Source organism: Mya arenaria, chromosome 6 (genome assembly GCF_026914265.1).
Source record: "Mya arenaria isolate MELC-2E11 chromosome 6, ASM2691426v1".
Taxonomy (NCBI): domain Eukaryota; kingdom Metazoa; phylum Mollusca; class Bivalvia; order Myida; family Myidae; genus Mya; species Mya arenaria.
In genome coordinates, this window is record NC_069127.1 from 53002046 (window position 1) to 53017402 (window position 15357).

Sequence of the window (15357 nt, forward strand, 5' to 3'; positions counted from 1 at the left end):
GTGATCTGTGAGGTATATATATAGTAGAACATCTGTGAGGTATATATAGTAGGTGATCTGTGAGGTATATATATAGTAGAACATCTGTGAGGTATATATAGTAGGTGATCTGTGAGGTATGTATAGTAGGTGATCTGTGAGGTATATATATAGTAGGTGATCTGTGAGGTATATATATATATATATATATATATATATATATATATATATATATATATATATAGTAAGTGATCTGTGACGTATATATATAGCAGGTGATCTGTGAGGTATATATAGTAGGTGATCTGTGAGGTATATATAGTAAAAGATCTGTGAGGTATATATAGTAGGTGATCTGTGAGGTATATATATACTAGGTGATCTGTGAGGTATATATATAGTAGGTGATCTGTGAGGTATTTATAGTAGGTGATCTGTGAGGTATATATATAGTAGAAGATATGTGATGTATATATATAGTAAATGATCTGTGAGGTATATAAATAGTAGGTGATCTGTGAGGTTCATATAGTAGGTAATCTGTGAGGTACATATAGTTGGTGATCTGTGAGGTACATATAGTAGGTGATCTGTGAGGTGTATATATAGTAGGTGATCTGTGAGGTATATATGGTTGGTGATCTGTGAGGTACATATAGTAGGTGATCTGTGAGGTATATATAGTAGGTGATCTGTGAGGTATATATAGTAGGTGATCTGTGAGGTATATATAGTAGGTGATCTGTGAGGTAAATATAGTAGAAGATATGTGAGGTATATATAGTAGGTGATCTGTGAGGTATATATATATAGTAAGTAGGGATGCAAACGAATATTCGAATATTCGAATATTCGATCGAACGTTTGGTATTCGAATGTCAAAATAGGTATTCGAATATTCGATGTTTTTGTTGAATTAATAAATTAATTAACTTTTTGCCTACAACTGTCATCTTCGTCTGTCTTGTTTTTACAACGATGGACCCCTAATGCCAGAGGTGTGAACTTGATGACACTATACACGCGTCATATCGGATATATCGCCGGGAACTATAAACAGTCCCCGTAATTTTACATTTACTGGTTGTTAAACAAGTGACATCAAACACATTCTAATTATTTTGGGTACATTTAAATGGCCATGCCAATTAGGGTTTAAGAGATCGGCCTTTATACCAATGTTTTGTCTTCACTGCTAATCAAGCTTGGCGATATTGCTAAAATCACCTTGATGATATGAAGGACATGTGCTAGTTATGTGCTTTAAACTGTTTTCCAGGTTTTCGATATATCGCTCTTGCGTACAAAAATTAACTGTATGGTTTAACGTTTAAGGATATATGTCCTGTATTGTTGTACAATACATCAGTCAAAATCGACGTTTTGCCATGGTGTCGTTCTCTATAATTATAGTTCGTAAACATCAATCCCAGAACGAGGATGCAAATCCGGGAAAATACGCAATTACCTGATCTTATTTTGCATTGTTTACAAAAATGAACGCAGAGGAATTGGTATAATTCGTTTTTTTTATAAAGATATATCGCTTTTTTTTTAGATATATATCTTGAAAATAGGGAAATTCAGAGGCTAATTTGTGGAACAATAAGGGTCCGTCGCGTGTACCGTATACGACACAGAAGGGTAACAGGGACCCGGCTATTACGTTTGTGAATACTAGTTTACTACAATTCTTAAAGGTTCATTTTGGTATTCGAATATTCGAATATTCGATCGAAAGAATTACCGAATATTCGAATATCAATTTTGCCATTCGTTTGCATCCCTAATAGTAGGTGATCTGTGAGGTTTATATAGTAGGTGATCTGTGAGGTATATATATAGTAGAAGATCTGTGATGTGTATATATATATATATATATATAGTAGGTGATCTGTGAGGTATATAAATAGTAGGTGATCTGTGAGGTATATATAGTTGGTGATCTGTGAGGTACATATAGTAGGTGATCTGTGAGGTTTATATATAGTAGGTGATCTGTGAGGTGTATATATAGTAGGTGATCTGTGAGGTGTATATATAGTAGGTGATCTGTGAGGTACATATAGTAGGTGATCTGTGAGGTGTATATATAGTAGGTGATCTGTGAGGTGTATATATAGTTGGTGATCTGTGAGGTACATATAGTAGGTGATCTGTGAGGTGTATATATAGTAGGTGATCTGTGAGGTATATATAGTAGGTGATTCACCGGCAGATCTGTAAGCGCCGTGTGTGTGATCTGTTTGCTAACGTTATTTACTTGGCAGTGTTGCCATTGGTCGTTCTTTGGGTTTTGTTAACGTCATGCCTTTGCTTGTCTCTCTGGGATATGCATTATTTCCAAAGTAAAACATTTCCATTTAATAATACCGCTATGTTACTTCGGCAGTCAATTTTCCATTTTATGTATTAAAACATGTATATCATTAGGAGTCATAAACCAAATCGAGTTTATGTATTTCCCAACCATTTCGAATATAAATCTCTCTAAATATTTTGTAATCACGAAAAAAAAGGAATTCATTTTCTTTTTGTACTGGCATTGTAAAAATTACAAAATTCTTGTAATTTACAATCTCGGTATATATTCTTTTCATTTTTTTAAAAAAAATCGTGATCTAAGAATCGAAACAAATCAGATGCAGTTGGTCACTTTATTCGTCAAATTACGGAAGTTTAAAATGTAGACAAGTTAGTTTCACATCGTATCAAATTTCTTTCCTGTTGCCTATATTTTTTCTTCGTAATAAAGCGTTCATATGAAAGAGAGAGTGCTATTAGGTGAAGGACATACCATCTATCTCATCTAAGCAATATTCATCGATACTCAACTATTTACAGACGGTAAGTGAAACAAATTATTATTTATGCATAAAAGATATAAATATTTATAAAGATAATAAAGTTAGGGCTATACGGAAAAACAGGTCGTACCTAGCCTGACCTTACCAATCTATTTTTAAATCAATTAATCTATTTTGAAATAATAGTTTGTTTCAGTGTAAGATTGTAATATATTTCATCGAGTTACCACCAAAAGCTATATTTCACGAGCGGCATGAGGTCCATATCTGGTCCAAAGCCTACTATCAGAAGTGATTGTTTTTATCATTTCAGATAATGGCAGCAGAAGAAGTAGGAATCGACGATCAGCTTGAAAAGGTTAACAAAGCTTTGGCTGTGAAGAATACTCCTGAAATTGTTTTCATTGCTTTAGTGTGCACCATTGGAATTGCGGGAAATAGTGTTGCATTCGCTTTCTACAGGACTAGAATGAACAGAAGTGTAAATACTCTCTTCTTGACAGTTCTCTCGCTAAACGACCTGTTAACATCCATCATTCTTTTGGACAGTATTCTGGATGTTGTATATTCAATTAATTTTACCAGTAAGATAGGCTGCAAATTTTTGACTTCTATTAATCGAATCTTCATAACCAGCTCATTTTTGTTAATTTTCCTAATTGCTGTCGATCGCTTTATGACAATTTTCCTTATGATACCAAGAATAACGTTTTCGATCCGATCTTCAAAGATTGCGATACTAGCAATGTACATCTTGACGATTTCGACAACTGTACCAGAATTTATCATTACCGAGCCGATTGAAACAATAGTTGACTCTGCAGGCGAAAGAAATGTAACCATCGTTGGGTTTAATTGTCGCAGTGGCGGTTCCAATAACAAACAGCTGAAAAATGTTATGAAAGGTTGGAGATTGGCAGAATCGGTAGTGGTGCTTACGTGCCTTGTAAGTATCGCAGTAATTTACAGCCTTATAGCAATAAAGGTTGCTTGTGTCAGAAATAAATTGCACAGACACAAAGAAAGACGCCAGCATGAGTTGAACACTGAAAAGTACAGGCATGGTAAACATGTTCATGAATCTGCAATGAACAGCGATATAATTGTTGGGGAAGAAGTAGAGAGGAACTTCAACAAGGATACTGTAGATGAAACTGAGATTAACGTTGATGAATGTACAACAGATGAAATAGATGCAACTAGAAACGAAACTGACGAAGATAATGAAACACAAGTTAGCGATGAAGCTACAGTTGAAATTACTGAGATGGAAACAAGAAACACATTTCAAAACGTTTCGAGTACGGAAACTTTACATGATTCAATTACTATTGTTAATCAGGCCAAGACACCTAAAACCAAATCTCTGAAGAGAAAGAAGACAAAGGCAAAGCAAAATCGGAACACAGAGAGAAGAATTACGTTAATGATGTTTGTAATGACGTTGGCATCGGTTCTAAGTTTTGCGCCGTACTATGCTATCTTACTTGGGAGCATGGAGAATCAGTTTGAGTACAATATCTGGAAACGAATTCTGATTCGATCCTTTTTGTTGAACAGTTCCATCAATCCCTTTGTGATTGGTTACTTCAACTCAGACCTTAGAAAGTATTTCAAAAGTGTCGTTCTGAGGATAAAGCATTGTTGAATAAGCTTGTAACATTAAACTGGATCCGCTTATGATTAATGCTGCATTTCGCACTGACCATGTACATACACTGGATAAGTTTCAAATAAATCAATATGTGTTTAGAGAATGTCTGTTTGTATATATGTACGTCTGAATAAACGTGTGTTCTAGTCTGTCAGTATATGGAACAATACGAGAACAATTCAAATAAAATAAATGCTATAAATCAACAATACTTTATTTTAATTTAAGAAATTTCGATACAGTTTAAGACAAAAATAGTATTCATATCCTCATTCTTATTCATATCTTTAAACGTTGGGTTGTACACAAATGTGTTTTTTCATTAGCCTGAACAATGTATTCTATGGCAGTTTATAAACATAGTCGAAAGCTTTTGTGAAATCAATGAAATTGCATAAGCTTATTCAACCTAGTGTTTCATTTGACACTTTCTTGTGAACAGCTATGAACAACAAATCATATACTTTTTAAAAACATTAATTCATTTAATTGTCATTTGTGCACTTATCATGACTTGACTCATCGACATGTGAGTATGTCCAACTGATATGTTATTATGTCAGACTAGCATGAAAACATGCTAATTATATATATATATTTTTATAGATTTATGTGATAGTTAGATGACATGTATTAAACTCTTAATGATTAAGAATGGGCGGAGTGAGCAAAGCGCACGAGCCCTTCTTAATCATTAAGAGTTTAATTCATGCCATCTTACTGGCTTAGAATACAACCTCATTGGCTGATACATTGTCAACTCAAAATCTGATGCAGGGAATGTATATCGGATGAATGGCAGTAGGCGGACCTTTAAACACGCGCGGAAGTTGACATTCTTATTGATTAAGTCTAACACTCAATAATTGCCTATCTGCAATTCCATTGGCTGAAAATGTGGGTTGTATTCCAATTAATTATAAGATGCAAATATACATGGTTATACATAAGAACATTTCATTTAGACATTTCAACGAGTCTGTTAGCATGTCTGTTAGACATAATAGTATAATAGTATAACATGTCACAACATACGACAGTTGTCGCGTTCCATACAAATGGGTTTCCTCCGCCGGATTTATTGTGCAACACAATGCCACACTCGCCTTGCATCGTGTTAACTGTCTTGTTTTGCAATTGTCGTAAAATATACACACTGTATGAGGAAAAGCTGTTATTAAACCACTGTCAACTGCATAAGTTTCAATGTTACGAAATGTAAAAAAATTAAAGCTTTCCATCGAATACGAGAGTATTGTGATCACGAACAAATAGTGAAGTTCGGTCTACCATTAAAATTCAACAAATGTCATGTTTCGTATACGCCTGAAATTAGATTAAAGGCCTAATTTAATCATTCTATAAGTGACCCCCCCCCCCCCCCTCGCCCCCCCCCCCTCCAAAAAACGTGTATTGTACACAAATGTCTGTGTATTGATGTTAATCTAAATGCCTAATTGTCTTATCAGATCTCCGATCTGAGTATCCTGGTGTGCAGTTTTGGAGGTTTTATTATAGAAATGGACCCTAAATGGCCCTGAGCCAATAAACAAATAAACAGAAAATTGACCCCTTCTGTGACATTAGTGCAATTAGCAGTAGATGCACAGCAGGGCATTGTCATGCCAAACATTCCTTAAACTAGGCCTTTAATTAATGCATATATTCATGGTGTTGGCAATTGAATTGATGCTTTATTTCCTCCAAATATACAAACGCCATCCATACAATGTAGATTTATGTCATGAAACGACCCTAACAATTTGCCGAATCTGTTTGCGAAGACATAGTTGCTACAATTGCAATTTTGTGTATGAGTGGGCGAGTGTCAAAATAACTTGAAAATAAATTTTCACCAGGAGAACACAGCATTTCGCCTGCAAGACCCATGTCTGTCGGTCATAGGTCAAGGTCACATTTAGTGTTCTAAGTCAAATAAATCATTGTTTGGGTTGTTCGATCTCAACTTACAAACAAACATTTTTTTTCTCACAACTATTGCATGATTTTAACATTAGCGAGCTCGACATCTTTTACAGCGACAGATGCTAAATATTTTTTTTATAATTATTCACAGTGATTTTGAACGAAATTTGCGCCATTTTTTATTGATTGCTATCATGACGTTTTTTCTTAGCTTAAAACCGAAAAGTTACATAACCGGTCGTTTTACCGTTGTTAAAGCTCACAGATTAACCGTTTTTTTTACAACTTTTTTTTTATTTTAAATTTTTGCGTAAATGCCTGAAAACTAAGGATAGAAGATTGCTGACAAAAGATCAGATCGCAGATTTTCATATTTTTTTGACAGCAGTCTTATATAACGGGTTTTCATGCATTTTCGCAAAGATATGGCTCGTTCCAAGACAAAAAATACAAAAATATATAAGAAGTAGCCGACGAAATGAGGGAACTTTGTATTTCAATAGTTTCGACGGTTTCTTCTTCTTATAGCAAAAAAGTACAGGCAAAACTGTCTGACAAAGGCATTAAATTTTTTTAAAAAATGGTACCTCAATAAAATAAAGATCGTTGCACCGAAAATTAAAAGCAACGTACTTAATGAAGCTGATTTATCTTGTTTTAAATACATATTAATAACGCTTTAGTTATTTTTATTAATAAGTATTAATTTAGCAACTTTATAGAGAGTACGGAACTTTAGAAGTGTCTATTTCCTTGGAAACCGTTTGCGTAGAATGAAAAAAATAATACTTAAAACCTGGAAGAAACTCCCATATGTAAAAGCAATAATGAACCTCTTGCCAAAGATAAAATTTCCAGCCAGGAAGGTTTTGAAGTTTCTTGGAGAAAACCACGGGGTGTTTTAAACGAACATCTCGTATCTCGCAAATACATCTGACTCGAACATGGAAACCCGAAGTTTTCAGGTGAATTGTTGTTTATTTATGGGGTGTTCGAGAAAACGCTTGACAGGCGTCAGACAATAATTACATTTGAAGGTATTAGAAAATACATGTAGTTTTCTTTTTCTCTACAAAATGAGTAATTTTAATATTTTTTATGACTCATCCATTATTGACTTTCCATGCGTAATTACTGTAAAACTTCATATAAAAATTGCATTTGAAGGTTGAAGGAAATAGTTTCTTTTTTCTCAAAAGAATGTGAATTTTTACTATTTTTATGACTCATCCATTATTGACTTTCCATGCGTTTTTACTGTAGATCATTATTTAGTTGTATCCGACTGGTAAATTATTTGTTTATCATGGTAACATTTTAGTAAAAAAATAAATAAATATATTTATATATATATATATATATATATATATAATATGTAGATCATAAATCCAATCACTCTTGATATTTAAGCATCTAATTAACAACCATTACCTTACGGAAGATTCTCAAATCTCAAAAGTTCTTCGATTCAACTGAACCCATTATGACTAAATGTCTAAGCTCTTATGACCAAAATAAACAAAGTCCGTCCAAAAACATAACTATACCCTTGTTCTGATTTTGACCGTATGTACCATAACGTTATTTATTGTTGTGATCATAGGGCATATTGATAAAATATTTATATAAAACATACTAACCTTTGCGGCAGTTGGCGGCATATTTCCTTTGATATGTTTTGATATTCAACAGCAACAATCAACCTATCACATTAAACAAACACAACTCTATTTTTCGTCTGCTTCCGTAACAAGCCAGGCGAATTCTGAAGTGGCGGCTGCTTCTACAGCGTTCCCAGTTCAAGTGCGCGGGGCTTATCAGCAGCTTTGCAATTATTTGATATTTCCAGTAGTTTCCTGTTTTTCGGGGGAGTGAATACCTAGGTAAGCTCGAAGTTTGTTTAGACTGGGTAAGGTACGTCAGATATGCTTTCTTCGTAGTCTGCGTGTCTATTGTATACATAAATAGAATAATAATAATTCACTCGGGTTTAGTCATTACCATCCACCCCCTCTCAGCCCCAACCGTATATTATAAACGTGCACCAACACAACTGTAGACAACATAAAACAAAGCACTACTAAATCATACAACACCATGAGAAACACTATTAAAATGCCAAAACAGAAGAAACAGGGTCCTTTTGTATTTTCCGTTAAAGATGTTGACATTACGTTACTGTTCTTTTATTCTGTTCACTGCATCCACCTCAAAGTTCGACATCGACCTTGAAATTTGAAAATAGCATGTTACTAGAGTTTATAAGTGAACAAAGAAATGCTATGAAATCATTATAGGGCTTTCCTGACCTTCATGTGTGACCTTGACCTTTTTGGGGACGTTTTGAAAATTGTTTATGTTATTCTCCATATGTGCGAAGATCGGCAAAAATACCCATCAGTAGTAACCGTATAAATGGTGTACGACACATGATGTTCAATTGAGCGGACGGACGAACTGATCACGTGGACGTGCATCGTAGTTCAATTCTGACAGACCAAGACCATATCCCCCTTTTTGGTAAGCTGTATTCAGTGCCCTTTCATGACCTACTAAAACGATATGACAATATATTTTTATCTGGGGATATGGTGACCACGTAGCTATTAATAAAAATCATCAATCATTTAAAATGCTTATATTGTTTTATCTGTACACATACATTATAATGTGTCATAAAAAACTACTTAAAATGATAGATATAACTAGAACTATTACAAGAGCTACTATGAGCTGTTCTAGAAGCTACTAGCTCTAATACATTTAAAACCTTAAGGTCGGTAGCGATGAAACACGAAAAGCTGTATTTAGGAGTTGAGCATTTTTTACGAAATAATATTTTTTTTCAGATTTCTAATCAAAAAACATTTACTTTTTCCCGGAAATGTCTTAATACAAAAAATAATGATTATGAATCAAATTTATCGGAACTGCCCAATGAACAATATCTTGGAGTTTTGTGTTGATTGCAGCTATTTTAGAAGATGTATGCATTTTTGTAACCCGGAAATAAATTTCTACTATTTTTCATTATTTTTCTGAATAACTTATCTGACAATATTTCCTCAAGAACTCTAAAGACATTGTTGAATAGGTAGTCTGGGGCATTTTTGACATAAAAACGAAGTAATAATGTCGACAGACTTTTCCGAAATAATGTGAATGCTTTTTGATCCAAATTCTGATCAAATCTTATTTTATAAAATTTGTAAAACTCCTTTCTACCCCCAGAACATGTCACCAAGAATATATGTTTCACTTCCGAAAACAAATCGTTCTTCAAAACTAAATAAAACATGACATTTTTAAACGTATTAGTTTTAGACCTTCCCCGCCCACATTTGGATTGTGGCCCTTAAGACATGCTTCTTAACTTTTTCAGTTATAGCCCTTTAATTGTTAAATTTGACTTCATTAGCTGTTTGCCAATTTTATCTTGAGATAACTTGCACACCATATATGTATTGGCAAAATAAATTGGAAATTGTCATTGCTGTTTTACCCCATCATTGTTCAAGTTCCGAACGCGAATGAGTTAATGAGCCCTTTACTTATCAGAATTCGACATTGCCCTCGTTTTAATACTTTTGAAAAATGTTCGGTCTAAATAATTACTTTATGTCCATTGTATTGTTAATATTGATGTGCCCAGCACATATGGACAGTGTCGTTAATGCTAATTAAATGGACTTACCTTTAAAATGACTGTATTCGTATTGATTAATGAATATTTTCTTTGGGAGTATCCGTGATTTCGCAGATTGTGAAGCTGTACCCCAATTATTACAAATGCACTGGCTTGAAAACTGCCTAGTAGCATATTAAATTAATGGCGTACATGTCATGTTCATTATTTTTGTAGCAATCATCACAATTTTCATATTTGGCATCCATATATTAATTGTCTCTGGTTAACAATTGCATGATACTGTACTGTATACTGCAGTCACAATCTGTGCAACTAAATGTTCACTGCAAGTTCTCACATTTAAAAAGTCGTAAAATATGCGTTTGTAAGAGAATTTCACGATGATTGTTGATTGCGTAACGTAAAAAATGCACAAGTCTTATATTTCTGCTAAATGAGTTCACGTTTTGTTCAGGTTTTAACTCACAAACCTGGTAAATGTAAATCCGTCTAACATTGTTTTGTCCCTAGCAAGTCATGGTTTGCATGGCTAATTTCTTTCCAAGGGATATAACTTTTTGTTGTTAAACTCTACGATAAACATAGCACTGTATTGTAATTTTAAGGTTTCTGTATAGCTTTTCTAAAAGTCGTTTGATTGCTGAGAAAATGCGATGTAGATTTAGCTATCAGCAGAATTATTTAGCCGCCATCATGTATCATTCAACGATTGTATTTTTGGACCGAGTCGATTCATCTTTATGCGATCGATCGCAAATTCTTCGATCGATCAGCTGTTGTCGATGCATATTTTTGGTGTCGATCTAGAAGTCGATCGTAAGTCGATCGCGAGTCGATGCCGTCGTCTGCTCTGGAGTATTTAAAGAGCGGATTTTTTTTCATCAGAGGGGAGTAGGAATTTGGTCTTTTTCGGGGCAGGGGGGTTACGCAAAAATTGTACAGAAAGTATAGAAAACAAATTAATTTAAGCACATTTAAGCACATTTTTATCAAACTTAAGTATAAGAGATTAAAAATAAATAACGTAACGATTAAATCAGCATTTATTTACGCAGTTTGCTGAAATTTCATAGATGTTTTCACGAATACTCAGAACCTTGTACTTGTTATTTTACGTTGGCAGAAGATTATTGTGCCATTTCTTATGTTAAGAAGAAATTCCTGACAATAAACGTTAGAACTTTATATGGATTTGGTACCATTTCTCATCCCAGGGACTATGTAATCATTAAATGGTGCCGAGTATAAGCTTTTTGGGCTAAATAGCTGAGTATGGTGAAACTTGGAAAACGATAGCCATCCTGAGTAATTATAATATAGCTATCAAGCGTCGGAGAGCGCGGCAGAGTCGTCGGGAAGCGCCGCTGACGGACGGGCATCGCACGAGAGGCGAGCCCACAACAATATTATTTAAGTACGTGAATGCATTTTTACGTGAATGCATTGGTGGAATAAATAATAAATGGCAAATGGTTTATCATTTTTTATCGACATTATCGTCCTCGTCGTCAGAAGATCGTGGAAGATGGGGAATAGGGGAAGAAGAGAGGATACAGGATAAATAAAGACAAAAAAGAAAATTGAGAGGAAGATATAGAAGAGGGTGAGAAAGGAGCAGAAGAATGGGAAAGAGGAGGGTGAGAAAGTAATAGTAGAAGTGTGACTGAAGAGGGGAAGAAGAGAAGAGAAGAAGAGAAGAGAGTGAGAAGAGGAAGAAAAGGAGAGGAGAGGGTGAGAAGAGAAGAGGGTGAGAAGGGAAGAAGGGAAGAGAAAGAGGGTGAGAAGAGAAGAGGGTTGGCAGGGAAGAAGTGAAGAGAAGAGGGTGAGAAGAGAAGAGTGTGAGAAGGGAAGAAGGGGAGAGAAGAGGGTGAGAAGAGAAGAGGGTGAGAAGGAAAGAAGGGGGAAGAGGGAGAGAAGAGAAGAAAAGAGGATGAGAAGAGAAGAGAGTGAGAAGAAAGGTAGAGATGAGGGTGAGAAGAGAAGAGGGTGAGAAAAAAAGAAGGGGAGGATGAGAAGAGAAGAGAGTGAGAAGGGAAGAAAGGGAGAGATGAGGATGAGAAGAGAAGAGGGTGAGAAAAAAAGAAGGGGGAGAAGAGAAGAGAGTGAGAAGGGACGAAGGGAAGACGGTGAGAAGAGGGTTGGCAGGGAAGAAGTGGAGAGAAGAGGGTGAGCAGGGAAGAAGTGGAGAAAAGAGAAGAGGGTGAGATGGGAAGAGGGTGAGAAGGGAAAGAAGGAGAAGAGGGGGAGGGAAAGAGATAAAGTTTAAGCAGAATTAAGACACTAGAGGATTAGAAGTATTATGAGGAAAAAACAAGAGATAAGGTACGGAGAAGATGAAAAGAGAAAAAGGTATACCGTTAGTAGTACTAAAAAATGTTGATTGGATAGTTCTCGTAACATTCACGACCACATGTGCATGTACGATGATGACTCTGAGAGTCAGTGGAAAGACAGAAGGGAAGACAGATCTCGTACCATGCACGACCACACGTACGAGTGATGGCTCTCAGTCTGAGAACCAGGCTTGAAAACCAGCACCGCCAGTTCCCGTACAAATTCGTTCAAGATATAAAACCTTGGGAGATATTCCATAATATAAGATTTGGAGGTTTAAATGGCAGATTTCCATATCCTTTTCCGTGGAAATAGTATTTGTATAAATGTTGACAGTGATGCACAGAAAACCTACATGTTATAATATCATATTTTTAGAGCTTTATTCTAGGGCGATAATTATTCAAAATTGAGTTTTTTTGTCCTATTTTAGAGATTTAGTAATATTTTTATGCCTTCCGGTTTGATTTCTTCGGTCTATTTATATTATTAATAAACTTAATAAATATTCTATAAATAACTGAATTATTATAATAACAATAGCGCGTTTGACCATTACAATAAAAGGTGCGAAAAATGGCCATAAATGAAAAAAGGTTTGAAACTTAAGTTGCATATCGGGAGTGAGATGTAAGAATGATGTTTCTACTACAATATAGCTCTTGTCAATATTAAGAGTGATTGCTTTTTTACGTCACATAATATGTATTTAACTCGACGACATAATTTTGTTGTGTGTGGTTTTTTTTTCTAAAATCAACCAAACTTATATAATGTTCGTACTGAGTTGTTTTTATTAATGTCTGTACCGTTTTTAAAAGTGTGTATTTAAAAAAAATGTTTGAAAATATTATGAGACAAATGATGATGATAACTTAAATTTGTTTATTACGCAGTCATATCAGATTTAGGCTAAATTGCCAGTGTACCATTTTAACTGCTTTTAACATCTTATGAAGATGTGGGATTATCAATACTTAACTATTTGGGACGAAACAAATGTTAAAAATATTTATGGAAAAGGGTAAAAACCTCTTAAATAATAGATACTCTATCGAGGCTCGCTCAAGTTTTGTAAAATGCACTTCTTTTTTATGACGAAATAAATTGTGGTAAATCAGTATGAGTGTTTGAACTAAGATACTGACATTGAATCGCATGATAAGTTTGTCTCATTCAATGTCAAGGTACTCGGTGAGGTTAAAACGGCGACGGCTGTGGTGTTGCTGACAAGCCGATGGACGCGGACGAAGTTGCGGTGGTGGTGGGTCTCGCGCAGTGGGGCTTCTTGGACACGCCACGGTTCAGCCGACCGCCTCATGATGAACGATTCGCTGGTGAGAATGTTTTTTTCTTGAGCCGGAGCAACGGTCTTGGAAACCAAAGTTTGAACAGGCGGCGACTGTTTCAGAGTGTCAGTCACGGGGGACATGTCGTTATCAGAACAGAAAACACCCTTTCAATTATACCGTGTTTGAAATTATCTGCCCTTTGATGACGTCACGTGAGGATAGCCGATTTATGCGAGATCTTCAGCGGTGGAATGTGATATAAGATATATACAAGAGTTGATGTCTTTTGAAATATGTTAATTAATTGAAGAAGAAAACGTTTCATGTATTTATTAACCGAAATAGCCGCACATTGAAGCAAAACATATTTGCAAGTTCTTTAATTGTTTAGTATCAAACATTGATCACTCCCAGTCGCGAAGATGTGTTATCACATCATCATAGTTTTATGTTTTAATGTGAAATACATCTTAATATAAGATTTGATGTTTTTATTCATTTTTTGTTTTCTGTTTGCAGTGCGAATATGTCGTTTTCCTGAAAGCCATATAACGTGCTAGGATGAAATACCTGCCGAAATGACTGACATTGTAGGAAAAAGGACCCAAAGTATTGCAGCTGAAATAATTAATAATAATAATAATAATAATAATAATAATAATAATAATAATAATAATAATAATAATAATAACTTTATTTAAAGAAGGTATCGCATTAAGACATAGGCATCATATTATAAACAAACATAACACACGACTTATTTACAATGTGGCCTTCTGAAAGAACATACACACGCACACACACATAAATGCTTAGAATGAAAACGCAAGCATAAATTTATGTTATTTCAAAAGGGTACGTATTAAAATGTTATACGAAAACATAAAGAAACATGAATATAATACATTAATTATAACATCAATGCCGAACAATACATCAATTTGTACCTAAAGTTAACAAATCGTATCATTAAATTTTATTAACTGAGTAAGTAGGACAGTCACACATGTATTTAACACCTTACTCGAGATATATATAATGTAAAAACAATAGTCATGGAATTATGCGTACAATTCTTACAACGGTTTTTGCAATTGATGATGTAAAAAGAACTTCTTGTAACAGGCTTTAAATGTCTTTTTTCATGTGGAAAGAGCAATTAATAAATTTAAAAGTCTGTACAGGTAAATCAATACGGTTGAAGTCTTATTATCCATTCAGATTCTTTCTGTGAATTTGTTTAATAATAACATCTATAAATCCTTTTTTAAAGGTATTTTAGTATATGTAAAGGTAATTTAGAGTATGTTCAAGGTGTTGATGCCTTTACCAAGGCCCCTTTTTTGTATGAAAATGGGTGGACCTGAAATGACAAGCCTTCATTAAAAAATCACATAAACATTGTGCTTTTTTAGAACAAATACGCAAATGGCCATTGAACAATTTTATAATTAACTTCCTTTTTTTTATCACACAATTATATTATTTCAATTCATAATGTTTTAAGTACCCCTTAAGTAGCTTTTTAAGTATCTTCTTAAGAGTTCTTCTAGTTGCGTTTAGCCGAACAATAGTGTTGCGTATCGTTGTAAAGCGCTACAACAACCATTCTCATACATCAAAGGTTTGATAATGATAAATCTAACCTACATGTATCCATCTTGTACGCATAGCACCATCACTCTGGTATACTAGAATGTACAATACCAGGGCTAT

The 15357-nt window shown here is 34.5% G+C and overlaps 3 protein-coding genes across 3 annotated transcripts in view; 2 read left to right on the top strand and 1 right to left on the bottom strand.

Annotated features, from left to right (window-relative positions):
* LOC128237106 (myophilin-like) overlaps nucleotides 1-8203 on the bottom strand; it is a 34139-nt gene extending 25936 nt beyond the window's left edge. The window contains exon 1 of the mRNA XM_052952327.1: nucleotides 8007-8203. Within this exon, the coding sequence (XP_052808287.1) occupies nucleotides 8007-8027 (21 nt within the window). The 5' untranslated portion in view covers nucleotides 8028-8203. The remainder of the gene's footprint in view (nucleotides 1-8006) is intronic.
* LOC128237104 (uncharacterized) overlaps nucleotides 1-15357 on the top strand; it is a 60458-nt gene that overhangs the window by 22351 nt on the left and 22750 nt on the right. The window lies entirely within an intron of this gene.
* On the top strand, nucleotides 2746-4575 carry LOC128237105 (uncharacterized). The gene is made up of 2 exons (XM_052952326.1): nucleotides 2746-2826; nucleotides 3100-4575. Exon 2 carries the CDS (start codon nucleotides 3103-3105, stop codon nucleotides 4432-4434), a length of 1332 nt encoding a protein of 443 aa, XP_052808286.1. The 5' UTR covers nucleotides 2746-2826; nucleotides 3100-3102; the 3' UTR covers nucleotides 4435-4575.

What these genes read in the sequence shown, in the direction of transcription:
- LOC128237105 (XM_052952326.1), top strand. Translation starts at nt 3,103, where the DNA reads ATGGCAGCAGAAGAAGTAGGAATCGACGATCAGCTTGAAAAGGTTAAC.